The 13,010-nt window shown below is 42.8% G+C and overlaps 2 protein-coding genes across 4 annotated transcripts; both read left to right on the forward strand.

Annotated features, from left to right (window-relative positions):
• Positions 1-3,074: 3,074 nt before the first annotated feature.
• Positions 3,075-4,127, forward strand: LOC127227685 (olfactory receptor 52W1). The gene has a single exon (XM_051192040.1). The coding sequence runs from the start codon at positions 3,075-3,077 to the stop codon at positions 4,068-4,070; it is 996 nt and encodes a 331-aa protein (XP_051047997.1). The 3' UTR covers positions 4,071-4,127.
• Positions 4,128-9,559: 5,432 nt separating this feature from the next.
• CUNH11orf42 (chromosome unknown C11orf42 homolog) lies at positions 9,560-12,956 on the forward strand. 3 transcript variants are annotated; one of them, XM_051192536.1, is made up of 3 exons: positions 9,560-9,701; positions 11,532-12,330; positions 12,832-12,956. In XM_051192536.1, the coding sequence occupies exons 1-3, from the start codon at positions 9,630-9,632 to the stop codon at positions 12,909-12,911; spliced, it is 951 nt and encodes a 316-aa protein (XP_051048493.1). In that variant the 5' UTR covers positions 9,560-9,629; the 3' UTR covers positions 12,912-12,956. The 3 variants fall into 3 exon arrangements, with proteins under 3 accessions (XP_051048493.1, XP_051048491.1, XP_051048492.1); XM_051192534.1 differs by having other exon boundaries at positions 12,677-12,939; XM_051192535.1 differs by lacking the exon at positions 12,832-12,956 and adding an exon at positions 12,576-12,799.
• The last annotated feature ends 54 nt before the right edge of the window (positions 12,957-13,010 follow it).

Below are 13,010 nucleotides of genomic sequence, written 5' to 3' on the forward strand. Positions count from 1 at the left end.
AAACAAATCTACAGGTGCATCTCATAAACTCAAAATATAGCAGGCTTCCAAGAACTCAGTCACATTGATTTTAGATTTATCAAATCTGAAAAGTCTATGATTTATCTTATGAGTCATTCCTGGGATACAGCCAAAACTCTCTGGATTATCTCTTGAAGCCAAAAGCATTTTTCTCCAACTCTCTCCATAGCTGTCCATCTACAGTTCCTACCTCCTGAGTATTCCCTCCTTCCTCAAGCAATCATCATCCACTGCCTAATAATTACACCAAACTGGGACTACCCACCAAAACCAAAGTCTCCTGAATTATTTGTCCCAGAAACAAGTACCTGTTGACCATAGCTACACTATTATACTTCTACCCATGTGCTACATTCCAGTTGAAATCCTTAGTGGTGACTAAGAGCAAGTACACTAAAGCCAACTATTTGAGTTTGTGTATTAACTTTGCTGTTTGCAGGCTATGACTATTGGCAGGTTATTTTTATCTTGTGCCATATGTTTTTTGCTTGGTTGTTTTGTTTTGGGGAGGTTCACTCTTACTTTTTTTGGAGGTGGGAAACACAGTGAAACCATTACCACTGATACAGAGATTTCCGGATTAAGAAGCTTCTTTTCCTGCATTGCCATTGTGTCAGTACTGACCTCAGTTAGTGTTAGCTACCTTAGCACCTCTCCAACAACTGCATGAGTGCATGAGATTATAAACTCCTGAAAGACAGGTCTTCTTATATGCACTGCATCTTCCCACATATGACACAGGACCAGGAACTACGTGCTGGTTTTGAAATGCAAATGTGTTAAAACACAGCTGACACATTAGAAAACTGAGCAGTGAGTTTCATGCTTAGAAGTGATTCTGCAATTTTAGAAACTAGATAAACACAGAGAACTTCACACAGATGACCCTAGCTGGAAGACTCAATATGTACTCTTCTCCAAGTATCTGTCAGCTACCTCAGCTTACCACAATAGCTTTCAACCCAATTCTGAGAAGCCTTTCTAACAAAACTCAAGTTTTTTTTTTCCCCTCAAGATAAAGTACTGTATTGTAGTGTTTGCATACTTTCTAACCATATAATGCCTAAAACAGTTCTGTCACTGTGTGTGTGTGTGTGTGTGTGTGTGTGTGTGTGTGTGCGTGTGTGCGCGCACACGCGCGCGCGCGCGCATGTACATGTATAGGCCAGAGGTTGACTTCCTCAATTGCTTTCCATTTATTTACAGAGGCAGGGTTTCTTTTTAACCCTAGAGCCACTTTAGGCTAGCTAGATTGTTCAAGAGACCTCCTATCTCTGTTTCCTAATTGCTGGGATTACTGGTAGGCCACCACATCAACTTGACTTTTATGTGGGTGCTAAGGAGCCAAACTCTAGTCTTCGTATTTATGTGGCAAGTACTTTATTCCATGAGCCATCTCCCTGGTCTTCATCTCTACCATTTTCATCTGTGTCACTGATATTTTGGGGTGCTACATCCTTACTTCCATCTTGTTTGCCATTGGTTTTCACATAGTGAGGTGATTTTAAGGATGCCTCTTTACAGCAGAAAGAACTGGATTCAGTAGTCTTCTGGTTGATGGTGAACACTTTCTTTTCTCCATGGATAACTCCTAAAACTGTAGTAACAAGTGTACTTGTCATTCTAGGCTTTGGGGCTAGCAGACCGTCCACAGTTGACAGTAATAAATTTTCATCCATAACCAACTGCATGTTAGACAATATGAAGCTGTGAAGACAATGTGACTAATGGTAAGCAATGCTTGTACAATGATTCTAATCTAATGAGGAGAGAGACAAATAGTTAATGCAATAGAGTGAGTAAATGCCATTATAGAATTACACAAGTTTTATCCATCTACAAAGACCTCCCAGAGGAAGTGTTCTTCTTTCCCGGATATTTCAAAGGCTTTCCTTGCTTTTCCCCTTTCCTGCCACCTTATTGAACATGCTTAGTCTGTAAGCACTGGGCAAGAATACAGTACAGACAAGAGTTAATATGGTACAGGTGGGATGGATAAGGGCCCTGTGGGATGCAGGTAGAACAGTCTCATAAAAGGCCCCAAGAGGCACTGGTCAAGATAAATAGAGGCTTCCAGCAAAGTGCTCGGGGTAACTCCCTAGTCAAGTCTTCTGCTGCTGGTTTTGTCTTCACGCAACACTGAAGCTTTTGCTCCATCTACTCATCCTACCTCCTCCATCAGAGGTGTTACTTCGTACATTTAATACTCTGGGATTTCTCCCATTTCCTTCTTCAATTGCCTTACCTCTGAGGCCTTTCAGAAGTAAGACTCTAGTGGAACCCCCTTCTGGATCCAGAAGAATGAAAGGATACCAAGAAAAGATTCTGTTTTGCTGTCATCATCATCTCGGTCTCCATTGCTCCCTACTCCCAACTTAACTCTCCACCTGATGTTCAAAATTACAACTTCAGCACCAAATCCAGAATAATGTAAGCACCCCTTGAACCCACCAAATTTCTTCCTGTCATTCCAGGCTCCCAGCTTCACACCAAATCCTACTTGTGCCCCTATAGAGTTTTCCCATCCTGTTATTCTGTCTCCTCCTTGCTTGCTAGGGTGTTGGTACCCCAAATATTAATTCAAGGAAATGGTTAAGATCACTGTGTCTACCCCTATTACAGAATCAAAATCATTGAGGCTCAAAATCCCTCCCAAAAATATAGTCCAGATGAGATAACCTGGTCACTCCACACCATTTTTTTCTCCCCAAATAGAGAGACCAAGACTGTCCTTGGACTCTGAGGAAGAAAGTAGTTATCTCGGCTCTATCTCCTCAGATGACCTTACATACTAGACGACTCTGACTCTGCCACATCAGTCACCTACTTCCTTAACCCTTCCTTTCTACCCCTGCCTCTGATCTCCCTACAACACTCATGGATTGCTAGAAACAAATGATTCTCCCATCCTAGTTAGTGTCATGACCATAATTATGCATCCAACCCATCCCAAGCAAAGATTATGCTTCTAGGCCCTTTACTACTCCATGGATGGGTTTGTACCACTGTAACATCTCTCCTTGTGCCCTTCTCCTATCAGGAGCAATACCTCCATGAAACCCAAATGTCATCTTTACAGGATGGCACACAGTCCAACTCCACAGTCCAACTCCACCTTTCAATACCCAACTTTCTTCATATTGACTGGCATCCCAGGGTTGACAGACAGCCAGACCTGGCTGACACTAGTATTTGGGCCTATGTATCTGCTGGCCCTGCTGGGCAATGCAACACTTTTGACAGTGATCCGGATAGATTCTACACTGCACCAGCCCATGTTTCTACTCCTGGCTACACTGGCAGCTACCGACCTGGGCTTAGCCACATCTATAGCCCCAGGGTTACTGGCTGTGCTGTGGCTTGGGCCCCGACCTGTGCAATATGCTGTTTGTCTCACCCAGATGTTCTTTGTACATGCACTGACTGCTGTGGAATCTGGTGTGCTTTTGGCCATGGCCTGTGATCGTGCTGTGGCAGTGGGGCGTCCACTCCACTACTCTATCTTAGTCACTAAAGCCCGGGTGGGCTACGCCATCTTGGCACTGACTCTGAAAGCTGTGGCTATTGTGGTGCCCTTCCCTCTAATGGTGGCACGATTTGAGCATTTCCATGCCAAGATCATACACCATGCCTATTGTGCACACATGGCAGTCGTAGAACTGGTGGTAGGTAATACACAGGTAAACAACTTGTATGGGCTGGCACTTTCATTGGCTGTGTCTGGTGTAGATATCCTTGGCATTGCTGGATCTTATGGGCTCATTGCCCATGCTGTGTTTCAGCTACCTACCTGGGAGGCCCGGGCAAAGGCTTTTGGTACATGTAGCTCTCACATATGTGTCATCCTGGCCTTCTATGTGCCTGGTCTCTTCTCCTTCCTCACACACCGATTTGGTCACCACACTGTTCCAAAATTAGTGCATATTCTTTTGTCCAACATCTATTTGATGCTGCCACCTGCCCTCAACCCCCTCATCTATGGGGTCCGCACCAAGCAGATCAGGGACCGACTCTTAGAAATGTTCAAATTCAGAAAAAAGCAGTTTTAATGAACTATGGGACCTCGGGGTAAAAAGAATAAAGGAACTCACTTGAACCAAAACCTGGAGTCTGGGAGTGTGGGTCATGTTGAATTTGTCCTATGTATGCATAGAACTGTGATGATCCAAAAGGTATTTGCTACAAAGCCCTTGGTGTGTATACCACTGGCACCTGTAGACGTTGGCCTAGCCAGCCATGTCTTTCTTGAAAAGAGGCAATGGCAGGTGCTGCAAATTACAATGCAGGGGGAAAAGAGATGAAGGAACTAGTTGAAATCCTAAAATCTAGTCTACTTGTGAATCTCCCTTTTCTGTTTCCAACCCATCATTTCAACTCAAGTCTCACTATGCTTCTTAAATGTGTCAGGGTTTGTCTGGAGTTACAACCCTCTCTGTAGCTGGAGCCAGACTCTATTTTCATCCTGTTCTCAAGAAGTTATACAAACTTTTAGTCCACATTTTAAGAATCTGCAAAATGTGCCCTATAGTGCCAATTTAGCCAGAATAACTGGACTTAAGATACTCCCAATCAAAGAATTCTCTTGGTCTTGTATGTAATCACTAATTCCTTCAATCCCAACAAAGCCCCTAAAGCAATACCTACATGGTCTTTCTCTGGGGCTGGGACTTTGGGAGTCAAGTATCGAACTAAAAAAACATAAACTGATATCTAAAGGATAGAGTCAGTATAATCACATGTCAGCCTGCCCTTTTGTGTACCCTTAGCCAAAAAATGTAAAATCCCCATAAGAACCCCTATCTGTTCTGTTTGTTGTCACTAACAGCATGTGATACCGGTACAATATGATGAAATAGAAATGTTTCATGTTGCTGCCACTGCCCAGAGATAATAAACAGGAAATGGCATAATGTTACCCAATGGGGGAATTCATTTTTAATTATGGCTGGATAATGGAAGGAATAATATATAATAGGCAGGGAGTCACAACAGTTATGTCAGAGAAAACTGCAGTCATCATGTTTTGGTGTTAGTCAGGGAGTCCTGAAGTAAGAACAACCCAGGACAGGTAGCTCAGAGAGCTTAATCAAGCTCCTGTAAGGACATTTGTCATTCCTAGGACTAAATGGTGTCTCAATAGATCCCTATAAACCTCAAGAGGTACCTCAAAATGTCTGCATGATTTCAAGTAAATCACACTGAATCTGAATGGCTGAAGAGAGCATCTAGTTCAGCGGATCTCAACCTTTCTAATGCTGCAACCCTTTAAAACAGTTCTTCATATTGGGGTGATTATTAACCATAAAACTATTTTCATTACTACTTCATAATTATAATTTTACTGTTATGAGTCATAATCTAAATATTTTTGGAAATAGTGGCTTGTCAAGGGGGTCATAACCCACAGGTCAAGAACTACTTGGTCTAGTCAATCATGTATGAGTTTAGTTGTTCCCAAAACTTATCTTTTTCATGAACTTTGAAGTTTAAAAGCCCTCCATGAAATGATTTGGTAGAAAACTATGAAATACAAGTCGTAGAGCTGGAAGCGATGGTGCAGTGGGAAAACTCCTGGCCTGCAAACGTGACTTCATTCAGATTCCTAGCACCTTCATAAAAGCTAGGTGCAAGTCTGTAATCCCAGTACTGAGGAGAAGAAGAGAGACAGATACCTGGAGCTCCCTGGCCACTCAGTGAACTCCAGGTTCAGAGAGACTGTCTCAAAAGATAAGGTAGATAAAGGAAGACACCCAACTTCAATCTGGATCCTCCATACACATGTGTATGCACACAAAGACATACTGAACCTAAGGGACCACAAACTAAGATGTCCATATATTTCTCTTAAGAAACTTCCCTTTGAAAAATATACTCTGAGAAAAAAACTGAGATGTGAAGAAACAGTATAGCAGTAGTATATTTATTACATTATTATAAGGAAATAGAAAGGAATTCCTGTGTGATAATCCCCATGTCACACATACAAACCCACACACACCATTTTCCCTCTAATACATGGGAAGGGAATGTTCATGAGCAATGAGTCTGTCACTGTCCCATCATGAGAGACTGCTCTAAGGCACCTTCAGCTCCTAGCTGTGCAATTCTCCCAAGGTTGCTTCTTCCAAAGCTGTGTGCAGAGAATGTTTTTCCTTCAAGCCAAAAATCTAACATGTTTGTGTTTCATTGACATTGAATACATACCTAACATGTGATATGTTCAGAAAGCTTTACCAGCACATTCTCGTTCTTCATAATAACCTGAGAAGTAACTATATGCCCTGTAAAAACATCTTTTTTTCTATAGCTTTGGCCAAAACCCTAGCCCCCAACCATTATGATCTTATTTTTAGCCTTTATTTCACTTAAGTGTAAATATTCACATATTTAACTGAAAAGAATGTTTGACTACAGGGCACCACCTGAATCTCAACTGGGATATTCATTAACATAGAAAATATTATTCCATCCGTAAAATGGAAACATCTTGGCTCTAGTACATATTTATCCCAAAAAGCTGAAAATAAAGCATCAAGAGTTTATACAATTATCCCTGCAACCTGAAATAAGAGATTATTAAGGACCTTTATCACCTTAAAGTCTTTACTACCAATGCTATTCTATGCTGACATGAAATTCATACAGGTAATTTCACATTCTCTGCATAAGCCATCCTATTTATTTACTCCCAAACCCCATCTGATAACCTCAAGGTCATCAGTGCCTTTTTCTAAAGATACCACAGAATGATGTCACATGGGTAGCAAATTCCAGCAAGATACTACCCAACAGCCCAACCCTTGGGCTCACCAACTCATCTGGACTCAGTTGCCATCTGTTTTCCTTCATTATCTTTCAGTCTCAGATTCTGAGCAAAAACAAAAGACAGACTTACTCAATGTTAGAATTTAGGGAGTCCAGAAATTCATGGGAATCAGAAATCAAGGAAAAGGCAGAAAGTATGAGCTTCCAGCTAAGTAATTTATCAGAACCCAATTTGCCCTCTGAATTCATGTCCATGAACAAAAATTCCCAAATCTTCTGCCTCCTACTTGACCAATAAGCCACCATTCCTATACTGATCTCATCCATGTCTTCTCACTGTGGACTCCCCTTGCCATCTGCACATGTACAATTCTCTGCCTTACAGTCAGCTCTTCCACACTGCAGAGGTGCAGAAGTACATGGTTCTGTCCCTTCTTCTGGTCTCTGTCTGCCTCTTATTCCACTTCAGGGTTCATTATCAAATTTCTTTCAGGAAGGAACAGAGTTGCCAACTACACTACACAACATATCCTTTCCCTGTCATCCAAAATGAAAGGATGTGCTAAACCAGGTGTGATCATATATATCTTCAACTGTAGCACACAAGACAGAAGTACCACAAGTAGTAGACCAGCTTCAGTGACACAGTGAATGCTGGCTTAGGGAATGCAAACAATAGCTCAGCAGTTAAAAACACTGGCTGCTCTTCCAGAGGGTTCAATTCCCAGCACCCACATGGCAGCTTACAACTATGTCTAATTCCAGTACAAGGAATGTGATGTCATCTTCTGGACCCCACTGGCACCAGGTATACATGTGATGCACACATATACATGTAGGCAAAACATCCAAAACCACTAAAAATTAGAGCCCTAGTATCAAAGATGATATTGTACAAAGGGCTTGCTAAATAGGCACAAAAAAAGAATGAACTTGGTTTTAGTTCTCTTAAGAAATGCAAGGTTTCTCACTTGGACTGTTGTGGCTTCTCTTGCATCCTGCCCACTTCCTTCTCACTAAGCCACATACTTCTCTCATTACACACTGAAGTGAGCCATGCAATAGTACCAAAAGGAGCTATTATTCAATAGTAAGAGCTGGAACCCAAGATCTGTTATTAACTACTCACTGTGTGTTAGCTAATTAATTTTTCTGAACCTTTCCTTCACTATAAAAAGAAACAATAATACCTACTCCAGAAAAGAAGCTGGGCACAGAGCTGCACACCTGTAATCCCAGCATTAGTCTGAGGCAGAAGAATTGCTGTGAGTTCTGGCCAGCTTGTAGCTACATGAGTTCAGAGCCATTCTGGATTACACAGTGAGGCCCTGTCTAAAAAAAACAAAAAACAAAAAAGGAGATTCCTAAAAGGCTCCTCTAAGCTAACACAGTCAATATCTAACACAGGCCCTAGCACAGAAGAGTTCAACAAATATCTGACAGTTTCTTTCCTGGAAACAGGACTAAGCCTACTGTTACTCATTTGCTAAAAGATCTAGCACCTCTATATTCAGTTCTTTCTGAGATGATGTGCTTTCCCTTGAGTCCAACTGTACCTCCTTTTGGAAAATTTTCTTGGTAACACTTTCCCATCACTGCAGTATCCTTCTGTGTGGTAAGACATGCATCACTTCAGCTGGCTCAGATGACAGCCAGCTTTGCAGCAGGTCAGGCTGCAACAGGACACACCCTAGGCAGGAGACCTCCAGAAAGAGGACTATGGGACAGACAAGGTATGGAAGGGAAAAATGATTACTAAAAGTTCTAAAGTGATTTCTTTTGAAGTTATTCTTCTCCAGCAAAATACTGGGTAAGATCTCTGGACAAAACCACAAGGAAGAAAAGTAATAACTAGAGTGGGAGAGGAAACTACTACACACAAATTGGCCTAAGACAGGAATGGAGCATAAAGAAAATCTTCATGTTTACCTGGGTAATTCTGACGTTCTGAAAACTCTTGCCGGTTACTAAGGGAACAAAATCCCATTTAGACTTACTTTCCACATTGCCACTGATCAAGCTAACACCCTCCTACACACACCTGGTTTCTACAGCTTTTATTCTCATTAATAACTGGTTTTAATCTGGTATCTTTCAGAAGTTAGGATTTCCAGGCATAACCCAAATTAAATCAGAATCTCTGAGAACAGGAGACAAGTATCGATAATTTTTAAATCTCCAGGTATTTATAGGTTGATAATCACTGGGGTTTTTACTGTTGTTTATATGCTTCTTTTTCAGTGTAAATCTTCATCTTTACTTCCATGTATTTCAGGACCACAATACAACTTCTAAGTAATCCACAATTAACTAGATGCCAGTTAAAAAGAAGAATGATCCTACCCCGTTTCCTTAAAGAACTCAAACCAAGAACTACAGATAAGGAGAAACTGAAACAGAATGTATTGCATTTTCCTCCCCAAAAAGCAAGAGAATGGCCCCTCCAGGCTAAGGCAAAAGACCATGAGACCATGAAGCAAGACTCTGTTGTATGATTAAAAAAAAAAAAAAAAAAAAATGGGGGAGAGAGGGGTGAAAAGAGATCATCTTTGTGCTATTCAAAGGTAAGGACAAGAATAGAAAGGAAAAATGAAATGGCAAAGGGTAATGGAAAGAAAGAAAAAGGAAAAGGAAATAAAAATGTGTAATTATGACCCACAAGCTATAAGGACGCTAGTACAGTTACTGTCCTCTCTGTATCCAAGGCTCCATCACCTAGCAGGACCTCTATGACCTCATGCTGGAGTAGGTCACAGCCCAAGGCAGGGGGGACTTACCTCCCTGGGCAGCTTGGGGGTTCCTGCAGCAGCCACTACCTTACCCAACCCCTCCTACTCCCCATCATGTTGGTCAGTAACCCCCACCTGCTTACATTGGATGAAGCAGATGCCACTTGGGCCCTCATCAAAGATAAGGTAGGTAAAACGAGGAGGCACAGAAGAATAGCAAACTGTAACCAAGCTGATTCTTAGGTGGTTTCTGTGTAAGAAGAGGTGGGATATTTAGACAATAATAGCAATAGCAACTGATATATAAAAGCCACAAAATAAAAACCTGAATGAATGAATGATGGGTGAATGAACAACTAATTTAAGACAAACATCAAAATCCATGAGAGAATAAAGGGAAAAATGTATACTCCCAAACTTAAATTGCCATCTTAGAATAGTATCCATCAGACTTGAAGCAGTATTAATGACATTTAACTCTCATTGTTTGGGAAGGTGCTCACCACAGAGGCAAGGGAGGTAGAAACTAGAGAGCAAAGGGTTTTCCCATGATTAAGAGTAATTGGTTTCAACAGTGCTAACTAATGTCTATCTACACTAGACCTGCTAAAATTACAGTGAACATAAATGAGGTCTTCCTCTATAGGAAAGAAGAAAAGAAACCCCTCCTTCTCAGTGAATAACTCAGGGCAGAGATAAACAGGACAAATTTAACACTTCAAGCAGAACAGGGCACCTTGATTTCCTCCTTTCAATAGTGCAGGCCAGAACTTCAAAAACAGCTTTATGTTACAAAGTGAGAGCAGGGCAGCCTCAGGGATCATTGGGTGAATTCAGTGTAGGAGCACAGATATGTGTGATCTGGTGGATAAAAAAGATCACTACCTCTCTAGAATAATAGAGTCAGAAGGCTCAGCCAATGAAACTTTGGATAGATGGATATCTGTAACAGCTAAGTAAGTTACTACTAAAGATGATCTTACAGGGTTTCCAGGTACTCTCAATAAACTGGCCACTAAGTACACCTATTCCAAACAAAAACAAGATATAAAGGACAGATCTAAGGAACTAGATACCCTAAATGGATACTAGAATGACACAAAGATTAGGCTTCACACACACACAAACAACTATACCTTGCAACTAAGGTAGAATACACGCGAAGAAAAGTCATTATAAGCCTACATCTGTGTATCCTTTCTCACTATAACCTATCACCTAGGCATGATCTTTGAAGATTCCATTATCCCATATCTATGAAGAGACTAAGTTCAACCAATTTTGTGACTTCAACTTCCCATTATTTTAGTGGAACTAAAATCATGTTTTGCTTGCATTATTGCAACAGTCTTTAGGCATATTAAAGGATCAGTTCTCTTCTTCCTGATCCCATCTTTCACCCAGAGCCTACAAGTGGCTTCCCATTGGCATCAGAATCAGTCACTTATAAAAGGCATATACACACACCTTTCCATAGCCTAATTCCTTTGTGCCTTTCCTCTTCCTACCACAAGTGCAAGCAATATGAAATTGTGTTCCTAAATGTGCATAATTTGATGGCTCAGAGACGTTCCCTGGCTGTCCCTTCTGCCAGGAATGACCACTGCCCAACCAGCTAAATCCTCCAAAGCTCAAGTACTGCCACCTAGCAAACTTCTTTGACTATCATTTTATTAATGACAAAGGCTGTTAAATCACTTGTCTTTGTCACATGTTGCTATTATTTTACTTAGCTAACTACTGTTCACATTTTTGTCCCCTCCACTAGCCCAAGCTACATTAGGATAAGGACACAGTCTCATTCTTTCATGTATCCAAGTATCTTCCACAATCTGACACAAAAATAAGACACTCAAAGTTTTGCTACAGAGGGGACTAGGAGATTAAAAAGTGTGGGTCTGTGTATACTGTAGAAATGTACTTAAACAGTGAACAATGGTGGGAAGGTCATTTAGACAACACAAGTTAACCTCTGACCTTAACTCAGCCCCTGACTTATAAACTGGCCACCTGCAGGTCATCGAGGAGCGTTTTGGGTCCAATGTAGTGGCAGTACCTTTCCTGTCGGATGCAGCCTGCTATGATCTACTGGGCGTGCTAGTGAAACAGTCCCGTCCAGCCCACACGCGCCTAACTTTGCCAGGCCGACAGGGCAGAAGGGCACTGAAATCAGTAGGGCTGCTACCAAATCTTCTAGAACAGGCAGGGTCAGAGGGTGTCTTTGCCCACTGCACTCGGGAATACTCACCAAATGGCCGAGCCGAGATAGCCTATGAAGAAATGCGAATGTTGGATGGGCAGCCCTGTCGCATCCGCCTACATATGGGAGGCCTGCGCAAGAAGGTTGCCTTCCTGCTGCTACCACCAGGACAGGTGAGCCTACAGCAGAATCTTCCCTGGCTCCGAAGCACCCACAGCATCTACGTCATCTACCAGGTCTTCTCCTGCACCTGGCTGCAGCTAGGGCTGTTACCTACAGCCCGTGAGCCCCAGCTACTCCGGTTACAGCGGCCACTACCTATTGCTTTCTCCTGCCTCAAGTTTTCACTGCAGCCCAAGGGTGTGCTGGGACCACAGAAGTCTCTAACCAAAGACCCACTACCCCAAGGAGCTAACTGGGTTAGACCTAGCCTTAGCATCTTATCAACTCTGGCCCCTACATCAGTACCTGCTGATACCCTTGAAGTTGCTGATGTATCTCAACCTGTCCCAGCCCCACCTACACCTCCTCCCCAAGAAGGGCCAAAAGGCAGACCTACCAGATTCTCCTATAAGGGCCGAAACCCATTCCGGAGGGGCCCCTATATGCTTTCAGGTACTGCTAGGGGAAATGAAGATGAGGGATGGGAAAGACCATTGGAGGAAAAGGATACTGGGAATATAGCCCAGGGATGGGTTCAGGAGCCCAGAATGTGTACAGGACCCTTATGAAGGGACAGGCTTGAAGTAGTCCAGGGAGGGTGAGATGGGAGCATGGCCCTGTTAAGGGTGTGTGGTGGGGGGAGGGACTAAGGAGGAAGACCAGGGCATGAGTCAAGCTGTGACTATCCCCAACCCTAGCAGAGAACTGGCTCTTCAGTCCCCGCAACCCCCCACCAGGAGCCCAGGGTGGGGGCCCCGGGGACCCCGACCGGCACTCCATGTCCCTGCCCCTGCTGCAGGGTCTGTCCTCGGAGTTCGACAGCGACGAATGAAGCTGAGGCAAGAGACGCAGGGGGCAAGGTCCCTAAGATCTGACATAGGGATACTGGTCCCCAATAAACATCAGCTGCTGCACCCCCAAACCACCCTGGGCCTATGTGCTTCTTCCTTCTAGGGTCCAGAAAAATGAAGAGTCTCCACTTTCCCCTGAACATCAAGTCCTCTCACCTTCTAAGAGTAAAGGGGCTATCCTGAAACCCTATTATCAGTGTTACCACCAGAGAGAAAATCCCTGCGATGAGTCCCCATCTTTTACACAACCTTAACAGGGCCACAGCCCCATAGATAAAGGGT

This window comes from Phodopus roborovskii, unplaced genomic scaffold, assembly GCF_943737965.1.
Source record: "Phodopus roborovskii unplaced genomic scaffold, PHOROB, whole genome shotgun sequence".
Lineage (NCBI taxonomy): Eukaryota > Metazoa > Chordata > Mammalia > Rodentia > Cricetidae > Phodopus > Phodopus roborovskii.